The 20,903-nt window shown below is 35.2% G+C and overlaps 2 protein-coding genes and 5 non-coding genes across 11 annotated transcripts; 2 read left to right on the top strand and 5 right to left on the bottom strand.

The window, feature by feature from the left end:
* Window positions 1–1,195: 1,195 nt before the first annotated feature.
* LOC139853388 (uncharacterized) lies at window positions 1,196–8,447 on the top strand. 5 transcript variants are annotated; one of them, XR_011761365.1, is made up of 14 exons: window positions 1,196–2,589; window positions 3,963–4,347; window positions 4,462–5,071; window positions 5,156–5,196; window positions 5,674–5,742; window positions 5,871–5,971; window positions 6,416–6,494; window positions 6,585–6,683; window positions 6,779–6,847; window positions 6,949–6,998; window positions 7,084–7,173; window positions 7,409–7,503; window positions 7,590–7,660; window positions 8,010–8,116. XR_011761365.1 is itself a non-coding variant. In XM_071842780.1 (14 exons), exons 2-14 carry the CDS (start codon window positions 2,123–2,125, stop codon window positions 8,161–8,163), a joined length of 2,301 nt encoding a protein of 766 aa, XP_071698881.1. In that variant the 5' UTR covers window positions 1,200–1,674; window positions 2,094–2,122; the 3' UTR covers window positions 8,164–8,447. The 5 variants fall into 5 exon arrangements, 2 of the variants coding, with proteins under 2 accessions (XP_071698881.1, XP_071698882.1); XR_011761363.1 differs by having other exon boundaries at window positions 1,197–2,589; window positions 7,092–7,173; window positions 8,010–8,114; XM_071842780.1 differs by lacking the exon at window positions 7,590–7,660 and having other exon boundaries at window positions 1,200–1,674; window positions 2,094–2,589; window positions 7,092–7,173; window positions 8,010–8,447.
* A 5,280-nt stretch (window positions 8,448–13,727) lies between these two features.
* LOC139856194 (probable protein phosphatase 2C 42) lies at window positions 13,728–16,758 on the top strand. The gene is made up of 4 exons (XM_071845443.1): window positions 13,728–14,169; window positions 14,816–15,186; window positions 15,733–15,969; window positions 16,401–16,758. The coding sequence occupies exons 1-4, from the start codon at window positions 13,866–13,868 to the stop codon at window positions 16,614–16,616; spliced, it is 1,128 nt and encodes a 375-aa protein (XP_071701544.1). The 5' UTR covers window positions 13,728–13,865; the 3' UTR covers window positions 16,617–16,758.
* Window positions 16,759–19,392: 2,634 nt separating this feature from the next.
* LOC139856485 (small nucleolar RNA snoR53Y) lies at window positions 19,393–19,467 on the bottom strand. Its single transcript, XR_011761967.1, has one exon. It is a non-coding gene; the product is annotated as a small nucleolar RNA snoR53Y (small nucleolar RNA).
* Window positions 19,468–19,529: 62 nt separating this feature from the next.
* On the bottom strand, window positions 19,530–19,630 carry LOC139856481 (small nucleolar RNA snoR69Y). Its single transcript, XR_011761964.1, has one exon. It is a non-coding gene; the product is annotated as a small nucleolar RNA snoR69Y (small nucleolar RNA).
* A 317-nt stretch (window positions 19,631–19,947) lies between these two features.
* Window positions 19,948–20,051, bottom strand: LOC139856482 (small nucleolar RNA snoR69Y). Its single transcript, XR_011761965.1, has one exon. It is a non-coding gene; the product is annotated as a small nucleolar RNA snoR69Y (small nucleolar RNA).
* Window positions 20,052–20,128: 77 nt separating this feature from the next.
* Window positions 20,129–20,213, bottom strand: LOC139856488 (small nucleolar RNA snoR118). Its single transcript, XR_011761970.1, has one exon. It is a non-coding gene; the product is annotated as a small nucleolar RNA snoR118 (small nucleolar RNA).
* Window positions 20,214–20,309: 96 nt separating this feature from the next.
* On the bottom strand, window positions 20,310–20,385 carry LOC139856469 (small nucleolar RNA R66). The gene has a single exon (XR_011761952.1). It is a non-coding gene; the product is annotated as a small nucleolar RNA R66 (small nucleolar RNA).
* Window positions 20,386–20,903: the final 518 nt, after the last annotated feature.

Below are 20,903 nucleotides of genomic sequence, written 5' to 3' on the forward strand. Positions count from 1 at the left end.
TTCGAGTCGTTGAGTTCATCAAGATTATTATTAAGTCAATTATAGTTGGATATATTATGAAATGGTATGCATGCCGTCAACTTTCGACGAAATGAAAGTTTGTCTTTTAAAAACGAATGCAATGTTTGTAAAATGTATCATATAGAGGTCAAGTACCTCGCGATGTAACCAAATGTAATGTATTCGTCCAGATGGATTAGGACGGGTCTCTACAGATTTTTCCTCACTCGAGATTTTATCATTACCCACCGAATTACTATTGTCAAGGTTCGAATGGAGGCCTTCATCATCTTTGTCAACCTTAAGGTTGTTAACTTCAACCAAGGTCCAAAAGAATCGGTCCTTGTTAAAGCTAAAGACAAGATTATGGTTGCTTAAAGAAACAGGTAGGTCGAATACTACCCATTTACCTCCAACTTTTACCTCAATGTGATTAGGGTTAGGAGTTAGCACCGCATTAGGGTGAAGATTAGAGCCTGCAACTGAATCTGCGAAGCTCTTCCCATTCCAAACTGATGTTTTCGAAGCACCTTGATTCCAAGGGGCCATAGGAAAGTCTTCAAGACCGTCGATATTCAAATTGGAACCTTGATTTTTGCTCGAGAATGCTTGACCTCATTCCTCTCCAAAGCTTTGTAAGCACGAATCCAACGACCATTGATTTGTATGGTGTTTAACACTCTCGCAAAAGAATCAATATCTGTGACGCCTTCATAACGAACATATCCGAATCGTTGGCCACTCGACAATCTTTTACGTGCGAAGTACACGTCTTTGAGTGTCCCATATTTCTCTAAAGTTTTCCGGCAATCATCACGAGACCACGTCTCCGGAAAGTTGAAGATCAAGAACGAAGTAACACGAATATCACTCGACTTTGAGAGCGAAAAGCCGTTTGGCTTTGACATGGAATTTACATCATCGACTGCAAGAAGATAGGGCGGAGGAGATGGGAAAAAGGTGGCTGGAAAGGGTGGTTGGCAATGGGAAAAGGTGGCCGGAAAGGGGGGTTGGAGAGAGAGTTTAATAATAAGATTTTTAATATTGAAAAATGTTGAAATTAAGATATTATGGATACCTTTTTTTAGTGGTAGCCGGTCTCGACTCTAAATGACTTAATCCAAATAAAAATAAAAATTTAATACATTAATAACAATATGTTTTTTGTTTTGGTGATCTGAGAGTGAAAGAAGCTTGGGTTTGTTCCTTAACCTTTCAAGACAACATTTTTCTTTTGATTCCTTCATTTCAAGATTCATCCTTTTCCCATTTTCCTTTTTTATTTATTTAATTTAAAGACTTAAGTATTCATATGCATAATCTAGGGTTTAATAAAGGCTTAATATGTGCGTATTTTAGAGAGAGAAATAGAAGGGTATAGATTATAGAGATAAAGATTCAATTTATTGCTCCAGCAAGAAGCTTTATTATCTTATCATATAATCATCATCATCAAGTCTCCATAGTCTTTATTATCAATATCCAGTATCCATACTTTAAAAACCATTTACTCCTCAAAATAGGTGGAGGAGTGTTTTTCTTGAAAACAAAAGAGAGATGTGAAGAAAGTAAAGAATGAAGAGGAATTAGTTGATTGATCCATCTACAATCTGATTATATATCATTGAAATCAACTTCAGAAATAGTTACTTTTATACCCATTTACTCCTCAAGGTAGTGTGTGTTTTTATCATTTTTTTCTACTTGGGTGCAATCAAGTTTGGGTTTTTTGCTGTTTTTATATCTGGGTTTTTGCTAAATATAAGTTTATAATAAGGGTTTGAAGGAAATTAGGTTACTTGAGCAATGTGTTTTTGTGTGGACGTACGTGAAGATGAAGATAGACTGTCTAATTGTATTTGTGTGTTTGGCTTTGAATAAATCAAATTGAGTATCATTTTATTAGTTTATTGATTATTGATGGGGTTACTGAAATTCGGAAAAAGGGTTTTAAACATAAAGATGATCAGTTTGATTTGATCAGTGTGTGAATTTATTTATAAATTTTTTTTTTATTGATTTGGGGTTTTTTTTTTTTTTTTTTTTTCAAAATGAAAACTTGGAAGTCAATGACCCAATTTCTTAATTCATAGATCAAAGTTTGTGAATTTGTGTGTTAAAAATGGATGACAACAACAAGATCAAGAATGAAATACCACCAACTGAGGAGCTGTTAAAAAAGATTCAAGATTTAGAAGAAAGTCATGCTCATCTCAAACAAGAAATGTCAAAGCTAAAAATGTCTGATGACCGGCAAAAATTTGACCGGCAAAGGTCTAGTTCGGTATCTCCTCGCCGCCCTCGCCGGAGAACCATCGGTGGTGCTGGCGGGGCGTTTGAGGGCGGTGCTGTGGCGGCCTTTAAAATGGGTTCAGCTTCTTTTCGTCATTCTTCGCCATTGAGGAGAGAAACACGGAGCATTGATGTTAGTTATAGCAATGATAATATCAACCACAATAACAGACCCGCCACGTCAGATGAAGTTGGGCCTGCAGCTGTAAAGCTAACGGAAACGCAGTATTTGAATATATTGCAATCAATGGGTCAATCTGTGCATATATTCGATCTTAGTGGTCACATCATCTACTGGTAAGGCAAGCATTACAATTGAATTTCTTCATCGCTTTTACGTAATTTGGTGCTTATAATCACTTCTATATGTCTTGGAATATAGCTTATGCTTGTGATTATATAATAGGAAGATTAAGGTGTTGTTTGTTTTTCGGCATGCAGATCTTATTATGTTTTATGTCTGCACGCTCGTAGACGTTTTTATTTCAGTCTATTTGTTTTTATGAAAACATAAGATAAAATAATGTCTTACTCTGTTTGCGAGGACTTGGAAATATGCTTCTAACTGCTGCATACATGATTAACTTATGTAGCAGACTTAAAAACAAACAGTCCTCACTATTCAACATACTTCAGCATACGGACCTTTAGGTCACATTTATTTTACAGACATGACAGTAGCAGATCTTCAGACAAAAACATCATAAAAAACGAACAACGCAAAGTAAATTATTTTCTGTCAATTTTTTAATGGCGAATCTTAGACATAAGGTAATGGAAGTTCCAAAAGAACCTTGACGTAGGTAATGTTATTCACATCAAAGAATTGTACTATCAATTTCGTCGACGAAAGGATTGGAAGTTCAATTTTCTCTACCAAAAGAAACAAACGTTCAGCTTTATCAACAAAAAGTATGATGAAGTTTAGCATTTGGTTACCTGAATTAGGAGTTTAGTTTCATGTTAAGTTTTATTTACTTTTATGAGAAAAGTTGAGCTACAATCCTTCTAATTAGGGCTGACATTTTTCGACAGGACCCGAAACCTGACTGGACACCGACACGAAAATAAATAGGTCTGGGTTGGGATTCGACCCGCCAACCCGCGCCAACTTATTTATTTTATAATGTCCGGTTTGGGTCAGTGAATTTGTTATTGAGTTGACTCGCCAACCTGTTTACAGGTATTATAATTTGTTATTTATAAAAAAAATAAAGTTGTTGTTTTGAATTATATAAAAATTATATAAATGTTTGTTGGCGCTTTGAGATAATCTTAAAAATTTATACAATGTACTTGTTTAGTTGTTTGTAATCACAAAATTATACTGTATGTTATTTGCTCATTAGATACTATCCAATTCAAACTTATATGATCCCAAACTCCCTATGATAACAACAGGAACAACATTTTGCACAAGATTAACACATTTGACCTTTTTACCCGAAACTGGCCCGCTAACCTGTTTACTTATTTTTTAAAACGGGGTTCTCGGGCCGGGTCGGGACTCACACATTTATCTTATTGGGTCGGATTGAGTATTTCTGACCCACCAATCTAACCCAACCAGAATTGCCACCCCTACTTTTAGTAGGCAGATATTTATTCTATTTATTCTATAATATATAAAGGTAAGAATTTTTGATGTATTTAGTCTTGAAAATATGTAGGAACCGAATGGCTGAGAATCTTTACGGTTATACTGCCACCGAAGCTCTCGGTAGAATGCCCAATGAGCTTATAATCGAACCTCACGATTTCCCGTTAGCTGACGCCATTTTACAAAGAACACTAAAGGGTGAAATATGGTCTGGGCAGATTCCAATCAGGAACAAAACAGGAGAACGATTCGATATTATTGCCACAAATACTCCTTTTCGTGATGAAAACGGGACGTTAGTTGGGGTTATATGTGTATCGAGTGACACACGCCCGTATCTAGAGATGAAACCCGTCGGGAATATTAGTGCGCCAAGGAGGATTGCTTCAGCTAAACTCGGGCTTGATCCTCAACAACCGTTACAAACCGCAATTGCTTCAAAGATTTCGAATTTGGTAAGTATTCGAAAGTTAGTTTCTTTTGCTATTGCTAGTGAAGAAAGAATAGATAATATGTAATCTAATAATCTAATAATGGAATATGATATGATTGTTGAAAACATGAAACAGGCTACAAAAGTTAGCAACAAGGTTAAATCAAAAATGAAGACCGGAGAGAACTTCACGGATCATGATGAGAGTCATTACTCCGAAAATGACGTAAATACCCCTGATCAAAAAGAAGACGGATATTCAAGTGGGGCCAGCACCCCGAGGGGCGATATTTTTCAATCCCCGTTTACCGTAAAACCCTCGACGGATTCGGGTGACGAGAATGAAAACAAGCCTGCGATCCACAAGATCTTATCGTCAAAAGCCGAAGCATGGATGGGTAGAAAGGGAATTACGTGGCCGTGGAAAGGTAACGAAAGAGAAGTCGGTTCGTCGGATTCAAAAACGGGTCGATTAGGTTTGCATTGGCCGGTACATAACGATCAAGAAGACGGGTCGGGTCAACAAAGTAGTTCGTCTAAAGTGGAAAGTCAACCGTGGGAAAATAGTAATAGGAATGAAGGTTTGGGGTCTTGGTCTTCTTCCTGTAACGTTAATAGTACAAGTAGTGCAAGTAGTTGTGGTAGTACAAATAGTAGTGCCGTTAATAAAGTCGATATGGATACCGATAGTTTGGATTATGAAATATTGTGGGAAGATTTGACGATTGGAGAACAGATCGGGCAAGGTAAATTTGTGTTTATTGGATCGTATTTTGACAACCGATTGTTGAACATTTTTGACTTTTTTATGTCTGCGTGTATTTTGATAGGTTCATGCGGGACGGTATACCATGCACTTTGGTATGGATCGGTATGTGTTCTCAATCCTTTTTTCCCTTTTGACTTTGTTGATTTTTTTTTCCATTTCGAATAAGCCCTCTATCCCTATTTGATGGAGTACAAAAATTTCGGTTATAGAATGTCTCATAAAAGTTGTAACTTGTTACGAGTATTTTTTAACACACAATTAGTGAAAGTTGATGATGCTGATTTGCGTCCATACATATTCTTTAATTGTGTTAAAATTGAATTCATCAAGGGTATTTTAGACATTTGAGAAGTTAGACACTTGTGTAAAACTAAGTGTTGTAACTTTCAAATGTTCTCCAAGTTGTGTAACATTGATGCAAAATTGTCATTATTGTTTGAAATTATGTCAAAATCTCAGATATGTCCATAATCAATCATTTTTGTACTCAAATCAATATTTATTGATTTTGTAATTAGAAAGGTATATTTTTGTACTCAAATCAATTATACCTAACATAATGCATATCTGTGTATTCAGGATGTTGCGGTCAAGGTTTTCTCTAGGCAAGAATATTCAGATGATGTAATATTATCATTTAGACAAGAGGTATTTTTTTCATCAATGTAAGAAAAAATATGTTATTATGACCTTAAAATCTTTACTAGTATTAATATAAAAGCTGTCACCTTTTTTATGAAAATTTATGTATATATCATCTAATTTTGTGTTTATAGGTTTCTCTCATGAAAAGACTTCGGCATCCAAATATTCTACTGTTCATGGGTGCCGTAACCTCACCTCAACGTTTATGCATTGTCACCGAGTTCCTTCCCCGGTTCGTTCTTCAATTCTCTTTAAAAACATGTTTTTACTTTCGGAGGCATTACGTATGGGTCAAAATAACTAGGTTTTAGATATGGTTAACAAATATTATCTTAAAACTAATCTATAATTTAGGTTTTATGCAAAGAATACAATACGAGTGACTTTGACCCAAACAACCCATTACTGGAGTATTATATATATTATAAATTCTTAATTTACCCTGTTAGAGATAAGACATAACCTGAATAACCCATTGTAAGTGGGTCAACATTACCACCTCTAAGTCTAACGGAAAGTTTGTGTACGTTTTGTTTTGTTCCGTACACAAATACTAAACAGAAACTTGAAAAACCTGACTTGTATGCACACACGTGTGTGCTCGCACACAGTCACACACATTAAAGGAGTTATATTATTATTATAATTATTAATTATTATTGTTATTATTATGCAGTGGCAGTTTGTTCAGGTTACTTCAAAGAAATACAACTAAATTAGACTGGAGACGTCGCATTCATATGGCCATGGATATAGTGAGTACAAATGCCCATTTATCGTTATCATTTTGTGGGTCCCGTTAATATGCTATGTAGTTTAAGTTGTTATACTTGATGATCTTAAAGGCACGAGGCATGAATTATCTTCATCATTGTCACCCACCTATCATTCATCGAGATTTGAAGTCATCAAATCTTCTTGTTGATAAAAATTGGAACGTGAAGGTTTGTTTTATTCTCTCTGTTATCTTATTCTTATTTTATATTCTTGATTTTAGATAATTACATAATATGTGATCATGCGATTTTGCAAATATTAGGTTGGGGACTTTGGTCTCTCGCGTATAAAGCATGAAACATACCTTACAACAAAAACGGGGAAAGGAACGGTATTTACTTTTATACCCTTTTTGATTATTTACTTTAAACATTATGGGAATGGGAATATATGTTTTATTTTGTTAACGTTCGTTCTGTTTTTTATATTTAGCCTCAATGGATGGCTCCTGAAGTTCTTCGAAATGAACAGGCAGATGAAAAGTATGTCCCTGAAAATGATCATATATTCTTTTGATAATATTTAGATGTGTACAACTTATAAACTTAATAGTACTATTTGTTTGAGATTTGTAGGTCAGATATATATAGCTTTGGCGTGGTATTATGGGAACTTACGACTGAGAAAATCCCTTGGGATAGTCTCAATTCAATGCAGGTAACGTCTTTTTTTCCAAAGTTTGACTATTAAAGTCAGACTTAGGCGTTCTCTGTTAACCATATTTTTCTAGATTATATAGTAGAAATGAGAATAAACTGAAATGTCCTTTTGTAGTTGGTAAGAAGTTTGTCGTGCTATCATCTATCAAATAAGTTTATTGTATTTTAAATTTCATTGTAGTTGAAAATGTGTTTGACCTCGAAAGTCAATATCTGTTATGTGTATTATACAGGTAATTGGAGCTGTTGGGTTCATGAATCAACGGCTAGATATCCCCAAAGACGTGGATCCACAATGGGCTTCTCTTATCGAAAGCTGTTGGTGCAGGTTCCATGTTTATCGCATACTAATTACAGTATATTTTATAAAACTTGACATAAATGGCTTTGACATATTGTAACCTTGTGTTGTAGCTCATGTGGCCAGTAGTGGTCTGCCTCTCTTAGCGAGTTCGACTCCCGTGAGGTGCAACATTGCACACAAGGTTGCCCCTTTACCCTTGAATTCCACCCAAGGGTGCCTTTTGCACATCGCGTCGCGGGGGCAGTGGGGGAGGGGGGGTTTTACCGCTCATGCCCTCGGATTGGGCCGGGTTTCCTCCTGGGCAGCAATTGGGGGCGGTTTATGCAACTGCGGGAGATGAACGCGTGGGTGGTTAAGTCCCCCTGGGTGATCCCGTACTGCTGTTAAAAAAAAATACGTTTTTCGTTTAAACAAAATCAGTTTTGCATCATCATGTAAACAAAAGTAATAAAGTTTAAAGTTACAATGTTGACTATTCAACGTTGCATTTGCACCAGAGTCTTGCTAAAATGCGTATTTTTTGGATTCAGTGAACCACAATCGCGACCAACGTTCCAAGAAATACTAGAAACACTTAAAGATTTGCAGAAGAAATTTACGGTTCAACTTCAAGCATCACGTACCGCCACTGCTGCCGCCACCGCTGCTGCTGCTGTTGGAGATAACAGTTCTAGGGAATCATAAAACTAGACACAAGCAGAAATCACTTTGACGCTTTTTATCTTGCGAAGTATTTCGCCTGTGTGTTGTGGGCCCATGTATCACGTGGAGTTGGTTGTTGTTGTTGTTGTTGTTGTTAAAGGATTGTGGTTGTTGGGGAAAACATTGTGATTAATCGTACACTATGCACCATTGTTTTGTGATCCATAAGGAACACTTTGCGATTGTTTTGTATAGAATACAATAATACATGAATCACTTTTTTCAAATTGTAAAAACAACTGTATGTACATTTGGAGTTATATAGGGTGATACATGTTCATTGTTATGTCTGGTCTTATTTGGCACGTTTAGTTGATATAAACAATTTCATACGTGCATAAACAGGACACAATTTCTAGTTAAATCACAACTTCTACGTCAGTCACAGTCTCACACACGGATATGTCATTAGGCTATTTATATCCGCTATTCACTCTTTTCAAATAATCCAAACATAAAAAACCTCCTTTTAAACCTTTTTTGTGTTCACCTCAAATAATTAGTTTCTAATTAGTTTCTGTTGGTTTTAAAAGTTATGATAGTCACCTTTTTCGTGTTCACCTCATCTAATTAGTTTCTGTTGGTTTTAAAATGGTTTTAAAAGTTATGATAGTTTATTTATTTATTTTTTTTTTTCCGAAAAGCAACAAATATATTAAAAAGGGAGAAAACGAATACAAATAGGCTAGCAAGCCATTTTGGCTTAAACTAGCAAGTACACGAATAGGAAATTACACGAAATAGATGCAAAGATTGCAACTAAACACGACTTAAACTAAGTATACTTTTGGATTAGACAACCAAATATTCCAATCGATTTTGGGCCCTTTAACTTTTCTTGAGATCCAATCAAATGAAAGCACTTGAATTTCGCTAAAAGCTACCGGGACGTTCCACACCTTATTCCGAAAAATCATGTAATTTCGATTTTTTCAAATAAGATATGAACTAATCCAAGTAACCGCTTGCCAAATCAATGCACCAACACTTGATTGTATTTGAGCCGGATTATCACCAACATTTAGATTTTAACTTTGTTTTTCCAGGGTTTCGAGCCACGTTCTTAACGTTTAAAATTCTCGATGATGTTTTCCACCTTCTAATCTTCGACCAACAACAATCCTCTTCCTTATTTTATTACGAACAGCCCTAATTTCTTTTCTCTTGTTCCCTGATTCCGACCCCTTCTTTGAAAGTTTTGTGTTCTGCCACTCGTCTTGAATATCCATGTTTATTTTTGGGATAGGTAAAGACTTAGGCCCATTATTTACATTCTCAGGCCCATCTCCATCATTATTTTGGGCCATTGGAGTATTGTTGCAATTAGAAGTTCCAGGGCCCAGGTTACAATTAATGGCATGATTGGGAGAAGTTTTAATAATTAGTGGGCTCCCACAGCAATCCGGATTTAACTTAGTTGGGCCATTCAAAGGAGAAGACAGGCCCAAATCACCACCATCTGTTTTATCAAAACCTACAACATGACTTTTAATCCCTACCTCGTACGAATTTTGGACGTTCTCCATGTCAGCCGTCATGTTTGTTGCAGAGCACTCGATAACTTTTTTGGGACCTTCCACAATACCAACTTCCAGAGTATTATCATCATTACCTTTTTCAAACGATTTCCCAGTACCAATGCATTCGTAATTTTCATCTTCAAGATTCACACTTTTTCTGACATTAGGCCCAGTACCGTCGCCGGAGCCACCATCACCGGAATCATCATTGCCTTCTACCACATTAATAGGCGTTTCAAGAACTAACTCTTCATCTACTTCTTCTTCGTCTGAGTAATCTAAGGTGTCATCGATGAACTCATCATCATCATCATCTTCTTCATTGTTCGTTTCTTCCATGTTTTCATGATCACCATCACCCTCATCATCCTGGGCGTCTTCGGGATCCTTGATATTCACTTCAACATCATCATCGATGGATTTTAACGTTTCAAGTTTGATTTCCCTATTTGGATCTTCCCAGGGCCGTCTTAATAATTCGAAGGCCCTAGGCGAAAACAAAAATGAGCCCTCACACACGTTTAATTTTTTTTTAAAATGGGCCCTCACACACGTTTAATTTTTTAATACATATAAAAAGATAATACTTAAATTTATCGATTTGTATATACTTACAATGCATTTAACTATTTAATATAACAATATTACAACTTTAATTTACAATTTTTTATTTAACTAAATAGAATATTTTGAGAAATATATACATATCTAAAATTTTGGGCCCTTCAAACTCTTTGGGCCCTAGGCGGTTGCCTATCTTGCCTATGCCCAAAGACGCCTCTGAATCTTCCTTAACGTTTGCATAAATTAAGCCATTATCACCGCCTAAACTAACAGTTCCATCAATATGGAAAAGTTCTTTTGTTTTGATTAACAGACTTCCAAATAAAAGATTTTGAGTTTCAGGGGTGATGTAACAGTTTTCAAGAGTTAAGACTTCACCCCACTTTCTACCAATTGCAGAGAATACCTCCTCATTCCAGCAAGTGACCGGAACACCCGTCACCTTGATCCAAACTAGACGGCTAGGACTCCAGAAGTTTTTATCTAACGCGTAAACCTCATTGCACCAATTACGAATGACATGGTTGTTGTAATTGATCAATTGTTCAGCAGCCTTTTTGTCATCACAAATCATAAGAACATTGAGACCCCCAAGGTATTTTAAAGAAAAGTTACTAATTCCTTCAAGCCGACATAACTCCTCAAGTTGATTGAGAATGTCGATGCTTTTGAGTTCCATGACAACAGAGTAGCCAAACAGTTTGTGGTTGTAATCTCCTGACTTAACTGAAACTTCACGTGTACAGTCACGAGTAATTGGTGTCTCAGCATCAACATCAACCCTTGGCTTCTTGATTTGGTTTTTGAGATCCGGTTTTAAGTTGTTTAAGGTGTATCTTAAATCTACCTTCTTCGAGTTAATTAGCTTCTCCCTTAAATCAAACCCATTGGTGACATTCTTGTCTTTGTTTTGAATTACCTAAACAATATTACCATTAAGAGGATTTCCCCAAACATGCGTAGAACCCCATGAAATCTTACACCAACTGCCTGCAATCACCGTCTGCCCTACTATCCCTCTCCATAGCTTTGAAAATTCGAATTGAGAAGCCATCGAACTTAATGTTTTCGAGTGACCTTAGCATTCTATCCGCATCAATCACACCATAAAACCTAGCAAATGCGAATCTTTGACCACTCTTTAATCTTTTTCGGGCCATGTAAATATCACGCAAGTCACCATGTGGCTTGAACACTTTCCACAAATCCGTCATCTTCCAACTCTCGGGGTAATTGTAAAACATGAATGACGATAGTCGGCTTCCGAAAAGCCCCGTAAATCCATTCCGAAGTCTTCCGTTGTCGTGATTTCTAAGCCCTAACGTGCCACCGTCATTCCTCACTTTCTCTCTCCACACCGACATGTTTTGAATTTTCAAAATTTTTCTCTCTAAACTTTGGCTTTAAGTATTTTTATTTGTGTTATATAATTTTTGATAAATGATAAATATTATATGAATGGGTCGGGTTTTAAATCGGTATAACTATCATCAAATATTATATAACGTAAATAAGTATATTTGAAATTAAATATAAAAAATAAAAACTTTAAAAAGTTAAAATATGACAATTATTTTGAGACGGATGCAGTAATTTATCTAGAAAAAAAATCCTAAATCAAGATTTATCATTATTGATGTGTACCTACGTTATTAATATAAAAAAAGTTTTTCTTTTTAAGTGATGATACGCATATTCGACACGTATCAAATAAAGTCTTATTTGTATAAGATTTATACACATTTAAACAAAATCCTTTTTGGGTTATAAATCATGAACCGTGACCGGCCAAGAGGAAGAATCAAGAAGAAAATTAGAACATTTGGGGACTGAAAACCTTTGTCGGATAAAGGAGACAAGCCGCTTGGAAGACAACCGGATAGATAATGCCAAACTAACTCTTGCATATAAGCCGTCTAGAAGTCAACCAATGAAGCCCCTGAGTGTATGCCGTCTAAAAAGATAGTTCGAACAAAGTATGCCGTGAAGAAGCACCAAAAAGGTTTAAGGACGTGATCACACACAAGTCGAATAAAGCTGCAACATGTATGGTTGTCCATCCAGACGGAGGATGATGTGACGAAACAATTGCAAGACTCAAGGATGTGTTCGCATGTAAGTCCTTCAAACTTAGCCAAGTGTGTAGGCTACCCGACAGTTTGCACACGGACATCAGGACATTTGGGTCATAACACATGAGTGGTATGTCCATGCCACGTCAGCCCATAATTTCAGGAAAGTTTGTTACGCCAGTTTGTTACAATCATGAAATGGACATATGTCACGTCATCATTCTCTTTAACAAACTTTTGGCGCCTGTAAAAACACCCCGTGAGTTATTCATTTGCATCGATCACTATGACATTACTCTGTCAAAACTACATCACATAATTACTGTCAATTACACCTCAATCGAATTACGATCAATCACCGGAGTTCAATCTTCTTAGATATTAGCTCATTCAATCCAACCAAGTGAGTTAATCCGATTGATTGTTTTGTACTATCGTGAATTCATATTCCGATCGAGTTTACTCGATTACCGTAATTAAAACAATCTATCAATCACATTTTTTTTTCAAATTAAGCACTCAAACTCGTTAATACGAGTATCATGTTTGATCATTGACAAAAATAAAAATTTCTTACATCTAAATTTTGAAAATATATGGATAAGTTAGAATATAATTTTCAGTAGTACAATTTGTAATAAAAAATGAAAAATAGGAAATAAAATACAAATATTTGGGGGTGTGTAGAACGCGTAAACAGGAAATAAACAAGAAAATCGCAAGGATTGAGACATTGAAAATGACACCCAACTAAATGCTTATATGTTGAATCACACCTTTTCAATTCCCCCCTAACGGTTTTCAATCACTCTCCAATTCTCTCTCTCCTAGGGTTCTTTCTTGATTCCAATCACACTATGATTCCAATTGTAGTATGATTCAAATAACAATTTTACCAACTAAGTTGCAATTTCTGATCAATTCACCCATTTTATTATGTATGTTCTTTTTCATGGTTGTGAGTAATTTATATAATTTTGTAAAGATATAGATTGTGAACATTAAAATTGTATTTTATTTTTTTATGTTTGTAATCTGATCTTCTATGTTTTTTGGTTTAGCACAATATTTGTGTCAAAGGTGTTAAATTTTGATCAATTTAATGTTTTGAAAGATGACCCATTTTTATTAGTAGCTGAAAATAGGAAATTTAAGTTAAACTTTGACTATTGGATCTTGTGCTAGTGTTAATTTTTATTATTTGCTAAATGTTACTTTCAGGATTTGTATTAAATAAAAGGTATAATCTTTTTTGACAGTATAGATTTAAGAAGAGAACCCACTTTAGATTCAGCTGAAAAGAGTAAATATATGAGCATTTTAGGGGATCTTGAGCTGTAGATATGGTTTTGTATCTATAGGTTGCAAGATTTGGAGCTAAAGGTTTGATCTTTTTTAGAAATTTCAAGATTTTGAAAGAAATTCAACTTTGAATATCGGTTGAACAGTGAATCTTGAAAGTATTTTTGAGAAAATTAAGTGTTGTTTATGAGGTTTTAATTGGGGGAGTTTGTGCAAGAAATGTGGGATGTTCAAAAGATTGATGAATTGTTGTTCGGCTTGTTGGAGCCCAATTTTCGGGAGCGGTCATAAAGAAACCAGTGTTGGTGTTAATAGTGAATTTAAAAAAGATGGGTTGTTGTGGTTTCATGATATTGGGAAACATGGATACGGTGAGTACTCGATGGCGGTAATTCAAGCTAACCAGGTGCTTGAAGATCAGAGCCAAATTGAGTCTGGTCCGTTTGGGACGTTTGTTGGTGTTTATGATGGTCATGGTGGACCAGATGTCGCTCGATATATATGCGATAACTTGTTCAGACATTTTCAAGGTTCGTTGTTAAACACGTGAAATTCTTAATCAATTGTGATTTTTGAACACTTGGTAAAAAAAAAAAAAAGAGATAAATACTAATAGTTTTTTTAGTTATACGAATTAAATATGGATTGTATGTATATAATGTTATGATCAAACTGAGTGTGGATGGAATATTGTTCTTAGGTTTCGGATCTAAAATATCTCTTTAAACTTTATGATTTTTCTAATGAAGGGCTGTCGTTAGCACGCATAAAACACTTGTACAATCAGGTAACCGGCACCGTAAAGGGCATGTTTGGTTGAAAGCTTTTAGTAGCTTTTAGCTTTTATCTTCTATGAAAAAGCTTCTATCTAATAAAAAGCTTCTTATGGTAAAAAGAGCTGAGTTAAAAGCTAATAGAACTAGCGTTTGAGAAAAAGCACCCAGCTTTTTGTCATTTTTACTTTTTATTCTAACAGTAATAGCTACCAGTCAACCAACTAACATCTACCAGTTAGTTTTACCAAATATACCCAAAGTCAATAACCAACTGCTATATGCAAGTGTTTTAAGCGTGTTAACGACAGCCTGATGCAAAATCCTAAACTTTATTACATGCAATTCAAATTATAAAGAGAAAGTTCTTATGTCATTGTTCTTAGGGTTGGTGTTTATGCAGCAAATCTAATCGAGCATGAAGGTATTGTGACACCCGAAATAATCAAGAGAGCAATTCTTGAAACAGAGAACGGGTTTACGGATGTTGTATCTAAAATGTGGAGTACGCGGCCCAATATTGCAACCGTTGGATCATGTTGTTTAGTTGGTGTAGTTTATCATCAAACACTATTTGTGGCCAACCTTGGTGATTCTCGTGTTGTACTTGGTCGAAAAGTCGGAAATACTGGAGGTATAATTGCAATGCAGTTGTCAAAGGAACATAATGCTAATCTTGACAATATAAGGCGCGAGTTAAGAGATCTGCACCCACATGATCCTCAAATTGTTGCGCTGAAACATGGTGTTTGGAGAGTCAAAGGCATTATTCAGGTATTATCTGAAATTATTTCCATCATTTTATGTCGATTCAGGTGCTGTTTTATTCAAACTGTTAAAATAAATGATACCTAAATGGAAAAAAGTTTCAAGTGCCCAACTGGCCAAACGAGTCAAATGGGTGTAAGTGGTCAAATGGGTCCAACCGGTCAAGTGAGTCAAATGGGTCTGACCGGTCAAAAACAAACAAAAAGTTGTGTGTGAGAAAACTCATCTGACTTGGCATGTTTTGACTTGTAACAAAACGACCCATATCAACTACACCTGTGACTCGCCCATCTTGCTACCTTTAGAGCATATATACATTGTTTGATATGTGCAAGCTTTTGTTACATTTATGCCTTATATAAAGATTCGTTTAAGCTTATATTATATCATATATACCTAACCTTATATGCTGATGTGTGAATGCCTTATTTGAATTATCCCTTACATGCTGATATGTGCAAGCGTTTATTTCAGTTATGGCTTTAACATCAAATTTTTATGTGGTTTTGTCAAAAAGAGTTTTTAAAGTTGAATAATTGTATATTTTGTTAGGTTTCAAGATCTATTGGGGATGTTTATATGAAGCATGCGCGTTACAATAAGGAACCAATTGCAGCGAAATTCCGACTTCAGGAGCCGATAGTGATGCCAATTTTGTCTGCTAGTCCGTCTATCCTTTCACATTCGCTTCAACCGAATGATTCTTTTCTTATATTTGCTTCGGATGGTTTATGGGAACATTTGACTAACGAAGAAGCGGTTGATATTGTTCACAATAGCCCACGCGCAGTAAGTTATTCTCTGTAATCCCTCGTAGATATTCATCTAGAAAATAGATGTGGCAAATTGGGCAGATCAGATGAGCCAAAATAACGGGTAACTTGAGTATAGTCGTGTTTCGTTGACCTAAACATGATATGTTTTTTTTTTTTACAGTTTAAAAAACAGTAGCTTTTTGAATAAAACTTTTTGGATCTATAATATAAACCATACCGTGGACGGTTTATGATGGTTGACCCACTTATCTGTTTTTTAAAGATTAAACATAACCCAAATCGATCCATTTACAAGTGTATGGGTCAAAATTGTTACCTCTATGATGTACTTTTATTCTTTCCTGCAGAGAGATTAATCATATTACAAATTGACCCATTTACAATTAAATGGGTCAAAATTGTCACCTCTATGATTTAGTTTTATACTTTTATTCTTTCCTGCAGGGAATTGCCAAGAGGCTGGTGAAGGCTGCGCTACATGAAGCAGCGAAAAAACGTGAAATGCGGTATTCAGATCTCTGCAAGATCGATAAACGTGTTCGTCGACATTTTCACGATGATATAAGTGTAATTGTACTGTTTTTAAACCATGATCTTATATCTAGAGGCCCTGTTTATGGTGCTAATGTCTCTCTTCGAAGCGCATTAGAACACTACTAGTTTGTTTGATGTAAACCATACCTTTTAAGACACCAAAGACTTGGACAATTATACTTTTGGTTATTTGTGTTCAGTTCTATTGTTCAGTTTCGAAAAAAGTTTGATTATAAGCAGATGTCAATGTTTATGGGAATTTTTTAGTTGTAACTACAATTGATAGAATGGTAATTTTCGTTCTTTTAATGTCACAACCCGCACAACCCGTAGTAGATATGTCCGCTTTGACCTCCGGCTTACCTATCATTCAGCCATCCACAGTCTCACGGTTTTGCTTTTCAAAACGCACCCTCCCTTATAAAGGGTGTTTCGTTCTCCTTTCTCACCGATGTGGAACGAGTCTTACAACTCTCCCCCTCTTTAGGGACACTGCGTCCCCGCAGTGCACATCGATGCAGGCCCCAGCTCTGATACCTATAACAGCCCGCACAACTCGTAGTAGATATTGTCCGCTTTGACCTCCGGCTTATCTATCATTCAACCATCCACAGTTTGCTTTCCAAAACGCGTTTACCAGAAAAGATATCCACACCCTCCTTATAAAAGGTGTTTCGTTCTCCTCTCTAACCGATGTAGGATGAGTCCTACATTTAAGATTTAGAATTTTTTTTTTTTTTTTTTTTTTAGGCGACATATTAATTTTGGCTAGTAAAATAAGTTGATTTATTAAAATTTTATTTCAGGTATACCTCATATAAATAGTATACGAGCTTATAACAAAAACTGATATTTATTCCCAAATATATGTGATATTTTGACTCACATTCGTTTTCTCTCAAGTTTTCATCTCTGTTTTGTTGATTTGTTCCTTTTTTTTAGGGTTATCAAAGTTTTTAAATATTATTTATACAACAAATTTCCGTAATTTTTATATAATACAACAAACTTTCGGACTTTGTCTTGTATTGCGAATTTCCTTTTCTCGTGATCGACGATCTTTGACCCTTCTATTAATATTGTGACGGGGCATGTTTTCGGGTTTATCTAACCATTCTTGTTTCAAGTACTCAAGGCAAAACCGTTATCTTCTTGTATCATGTTGTGCATAACAATACACATATACATTATCCTTCTCATTTTGTTAACGCTCATAACTCGTGCCGAAGTTTTTAAAATCGCAAACCTACCTTGTAGCACACAAAATGTACGCTCCACATCCTTTCGAGCACTCGCTTAAAATCTTGTAAATTTGATTCTTGGCTCATCAATGGTAGTCGAATATCCCTTTATAAGTGTTGTCCAATTGGGATATATCCCGTCCGCTAAGTAGCAACCAAAGGGATAAACGTGTCCGTTTACTTCAAATGGTGACAGTGCAGCTCTATCCCTTCGAAGGGAATCAAATAACGGAGAATGATTTAACACATTTATGTCGTTTGAACCAGTCATCTAAAAAAACGAATGTCATATTCACATATCGTATGAAGCAACCACTTCAAGCATGATCGTTAGGTGACCATGATCACCTCTAGTATATTGACATTTCCATGCAACGAGACAATTTTTCCATGCCCAATGCATACAGTCAATACTACCCAACATTTCTTTAAAATCATGTCTCTCCTCGTGCGTCGAATACAACCGAGCAACGTTAGTTGCATTCGCCTTCGTCAAATATTCAGGACCATATAAGTCAATTATACACTTCCAAAAATTATTTAAGCAAACATATCCCATTTTCTCTGCCATTTTTATATATTCATAAAAAATATTCGCGCGTGTTCCGTACATCAATTGGCGTAACGCGCAAGTTATTTTCTGAATAGTTGTAAAACACCAAGATGCCCTATTGCATCTGAACGTTGTTGGAAAAAAAATAAAATGATTTGGAGCATTAGGAGTATAAGAGTAATCAAGAATACCGTCTCGAATACGAAGAAATAAATGAATTCGCATGCAAAATCATCTTTTGAAAATTACAGCTTGATACGAAGAAATAATTGAATTCGCTTCACGATCTCTATTAATAAAATGTTGTGGGTTTCTTTGCACACGAGTTCTTGTAAGTTGGTGTTCTTCCTCTTCGTCGGACGAGATGGTATCAAACAACAAATCAAGACTCGCGACTAAAATGAAAAGTAGAATGTATATGTTTATATTTGTTGAATTGTATATGTACATGTTTAGAATGGTGAAGAAGAATGAAAAATAAAGATAGATTGATATGTATTTACAGAAGAAAAAAAAATCTCAACGGCTACTCTCCTCCGACGTCTATATTTGACCAGCCAATCACATATCGCCTCCGTGATTCGCCGACAAACGCTCAATTCCAGACGTTTATGGTGCGTTTCACACCCCATGTAGGTGGCACCAAAGAAGATCACGCCGTGTTATCTGTGATCTAATTAATTTGCACCATGGTATCAACATTCAACTACAATCAAGAAGACCATAGTCAAAATTATTTAATGTGTCACGGTTTAAAAATCATGGTATCAACATTCAACTACAATCAAGGAGATCATAGTAAAAAATAATTAGCAAGTTGTTGTATCATCTTGTAGCAAGTCATACGTTTGGTGTCATCTTATTGTATCAACTAGTTTATTCGCACGTTTCTTTCTTTAATTTGTCAAGATCAGTTCATCCATCACATATACCATCAAGTCTATCGCAAATAATATATCAACAAAATGGTTTATTTGTATTATGTTTACCATTTTAGTGGCTAATAAAATAGCTTTTGGTGATGGGAAATTCATGTATTTGGTGGTAGTAGTTCCAACCAATGGTCAAAAATATGAATATGAACCTAAATCAAATAAAGAAGCTTCAAGGTTCCCTCAGAAACGACAAAACTGTTTCATCAAAATCAGAATTAGCATGGTCAAATTCATGCATCACTGGGAACAGAAATAATTGAAGTTTATATAAAAAAAATTCTAAAAATCAAATACACCTAGAAATCAAACACTATAAGCTCAGATAAAACACTAAACATTTAAAATCCTGAACCTTAAACAAATTAAGGTCTCATAGAGCTGGGATTAGATAGTTTCATCATCATTGCATAAAAAGATACTCCGTAAAATAATAAGCATTCTATCTGTATTTTTTATAATGAGTTTTAAGTACTACTAACTCCGTCCCATATTAATAGTCCACAGACAAAAAATAAACAGTTTAAGGAAATGCTATAAAAGTAAAGTACTGTACTTTCAGTTTACTTTCCAGTTTTACCCTTACATTTTCTTTCTCCTTTAATCTTAGTCCACATATATCAAGGGCATAATAGAACTTAAGCTTCTTATTCTTTTCTATCTATAGAAGTGGACTATTAATTTGAGACATCCCAAAATGAAATACTACGAAGCAAGTACTAAGTAAATAATAATTGCTCAGACAAAATATTGAACTAATTGTAATCCACAACCTTAAACAAATTAAGGTCTCAGAGTGAGCTGGGATGCAAGTTCTATCATCATTGCAAAACTAGCAACTACTTACTAACCTAATACGGAGCTAGTAAAATTAAAATTCCATTTAATTTAAATAACCAAGAAACATGAAAGCGATCAGACTAGCTTTCTAGGCTGCATTATGCATCAATCAAGCAATTAACTGCCCTCAGAGCCCAGTGCAAATTTCATCATCTCCTCAATATCCTTATTTTTTTTTTTCAAAATCATCCTAGAAATTTTTTTCATAAAAAAAATTAAAACAACAGTTAATTATAATTGATAATTTATATAGATCCTCAGCGTAAATGCTTGTAATTGTCATCAATTTGTATAAAATCAGGTCTCAAAGATATCATGCCATCATTGGATCCCGAAATATATAAATAAAAGCAAATTAATAGATACAATCATTTACAACCGGTAAAATTCGAAATGATATCTCATAAAAGGCGAAAGAAAATTAATAGAAAGATGTAATCGAAATCAAAAATAAGAATTACAGATAGAATGCATACAATTGAATGTATATTTGATGGTGAATTTTTAAGGTGAAGTTAGGTTTTGCAGTGTGTTTCGATTATATAGCAGTTTTGTGTATTCGGAAATTAGGGTTTTGAATCGATTAACAGGCCAGTTTATTTTTAGAGTATGGGGGTATGGATTGGAGGTTGTGTATAAGGCCCGATTCAAAGGCCCGATTTGATTGCTGAAGCCCAGTACAGAAAAGATTGATAGATTTTGATTATTGTGATTTGTAAATTTTGTTTAACCACAATGAATCTTTGAGCTTTTGTACTTTTTTTTGTGTTAATAAGACCAATCCCAATCGTGACCTTTTCCTCAACACTTCTTCAATGTCACATCAGTTTTCAGTCTTCTCCTTCCT

The sequence above is a fragment of the Rutidosis leptorrhynchoides genome, chromosome 6 (genome assembly GCF_046630445.1).
Source record: "Rutidosis leptorrhynchoides isolate AG116_Rl617_1_P2 chromosome 6, CSIRO_AGI_Rlap_v1, whole genome shotgun sequence".
Classification (NCBI taxonomy): domain Eukaryota; kingdom Viridiplantae; phylum Streptophyta; class Magnoliopsida; order Asterales; family Asteraceae; genus Rutidosis; species Rutidosis leptorrhynchoides.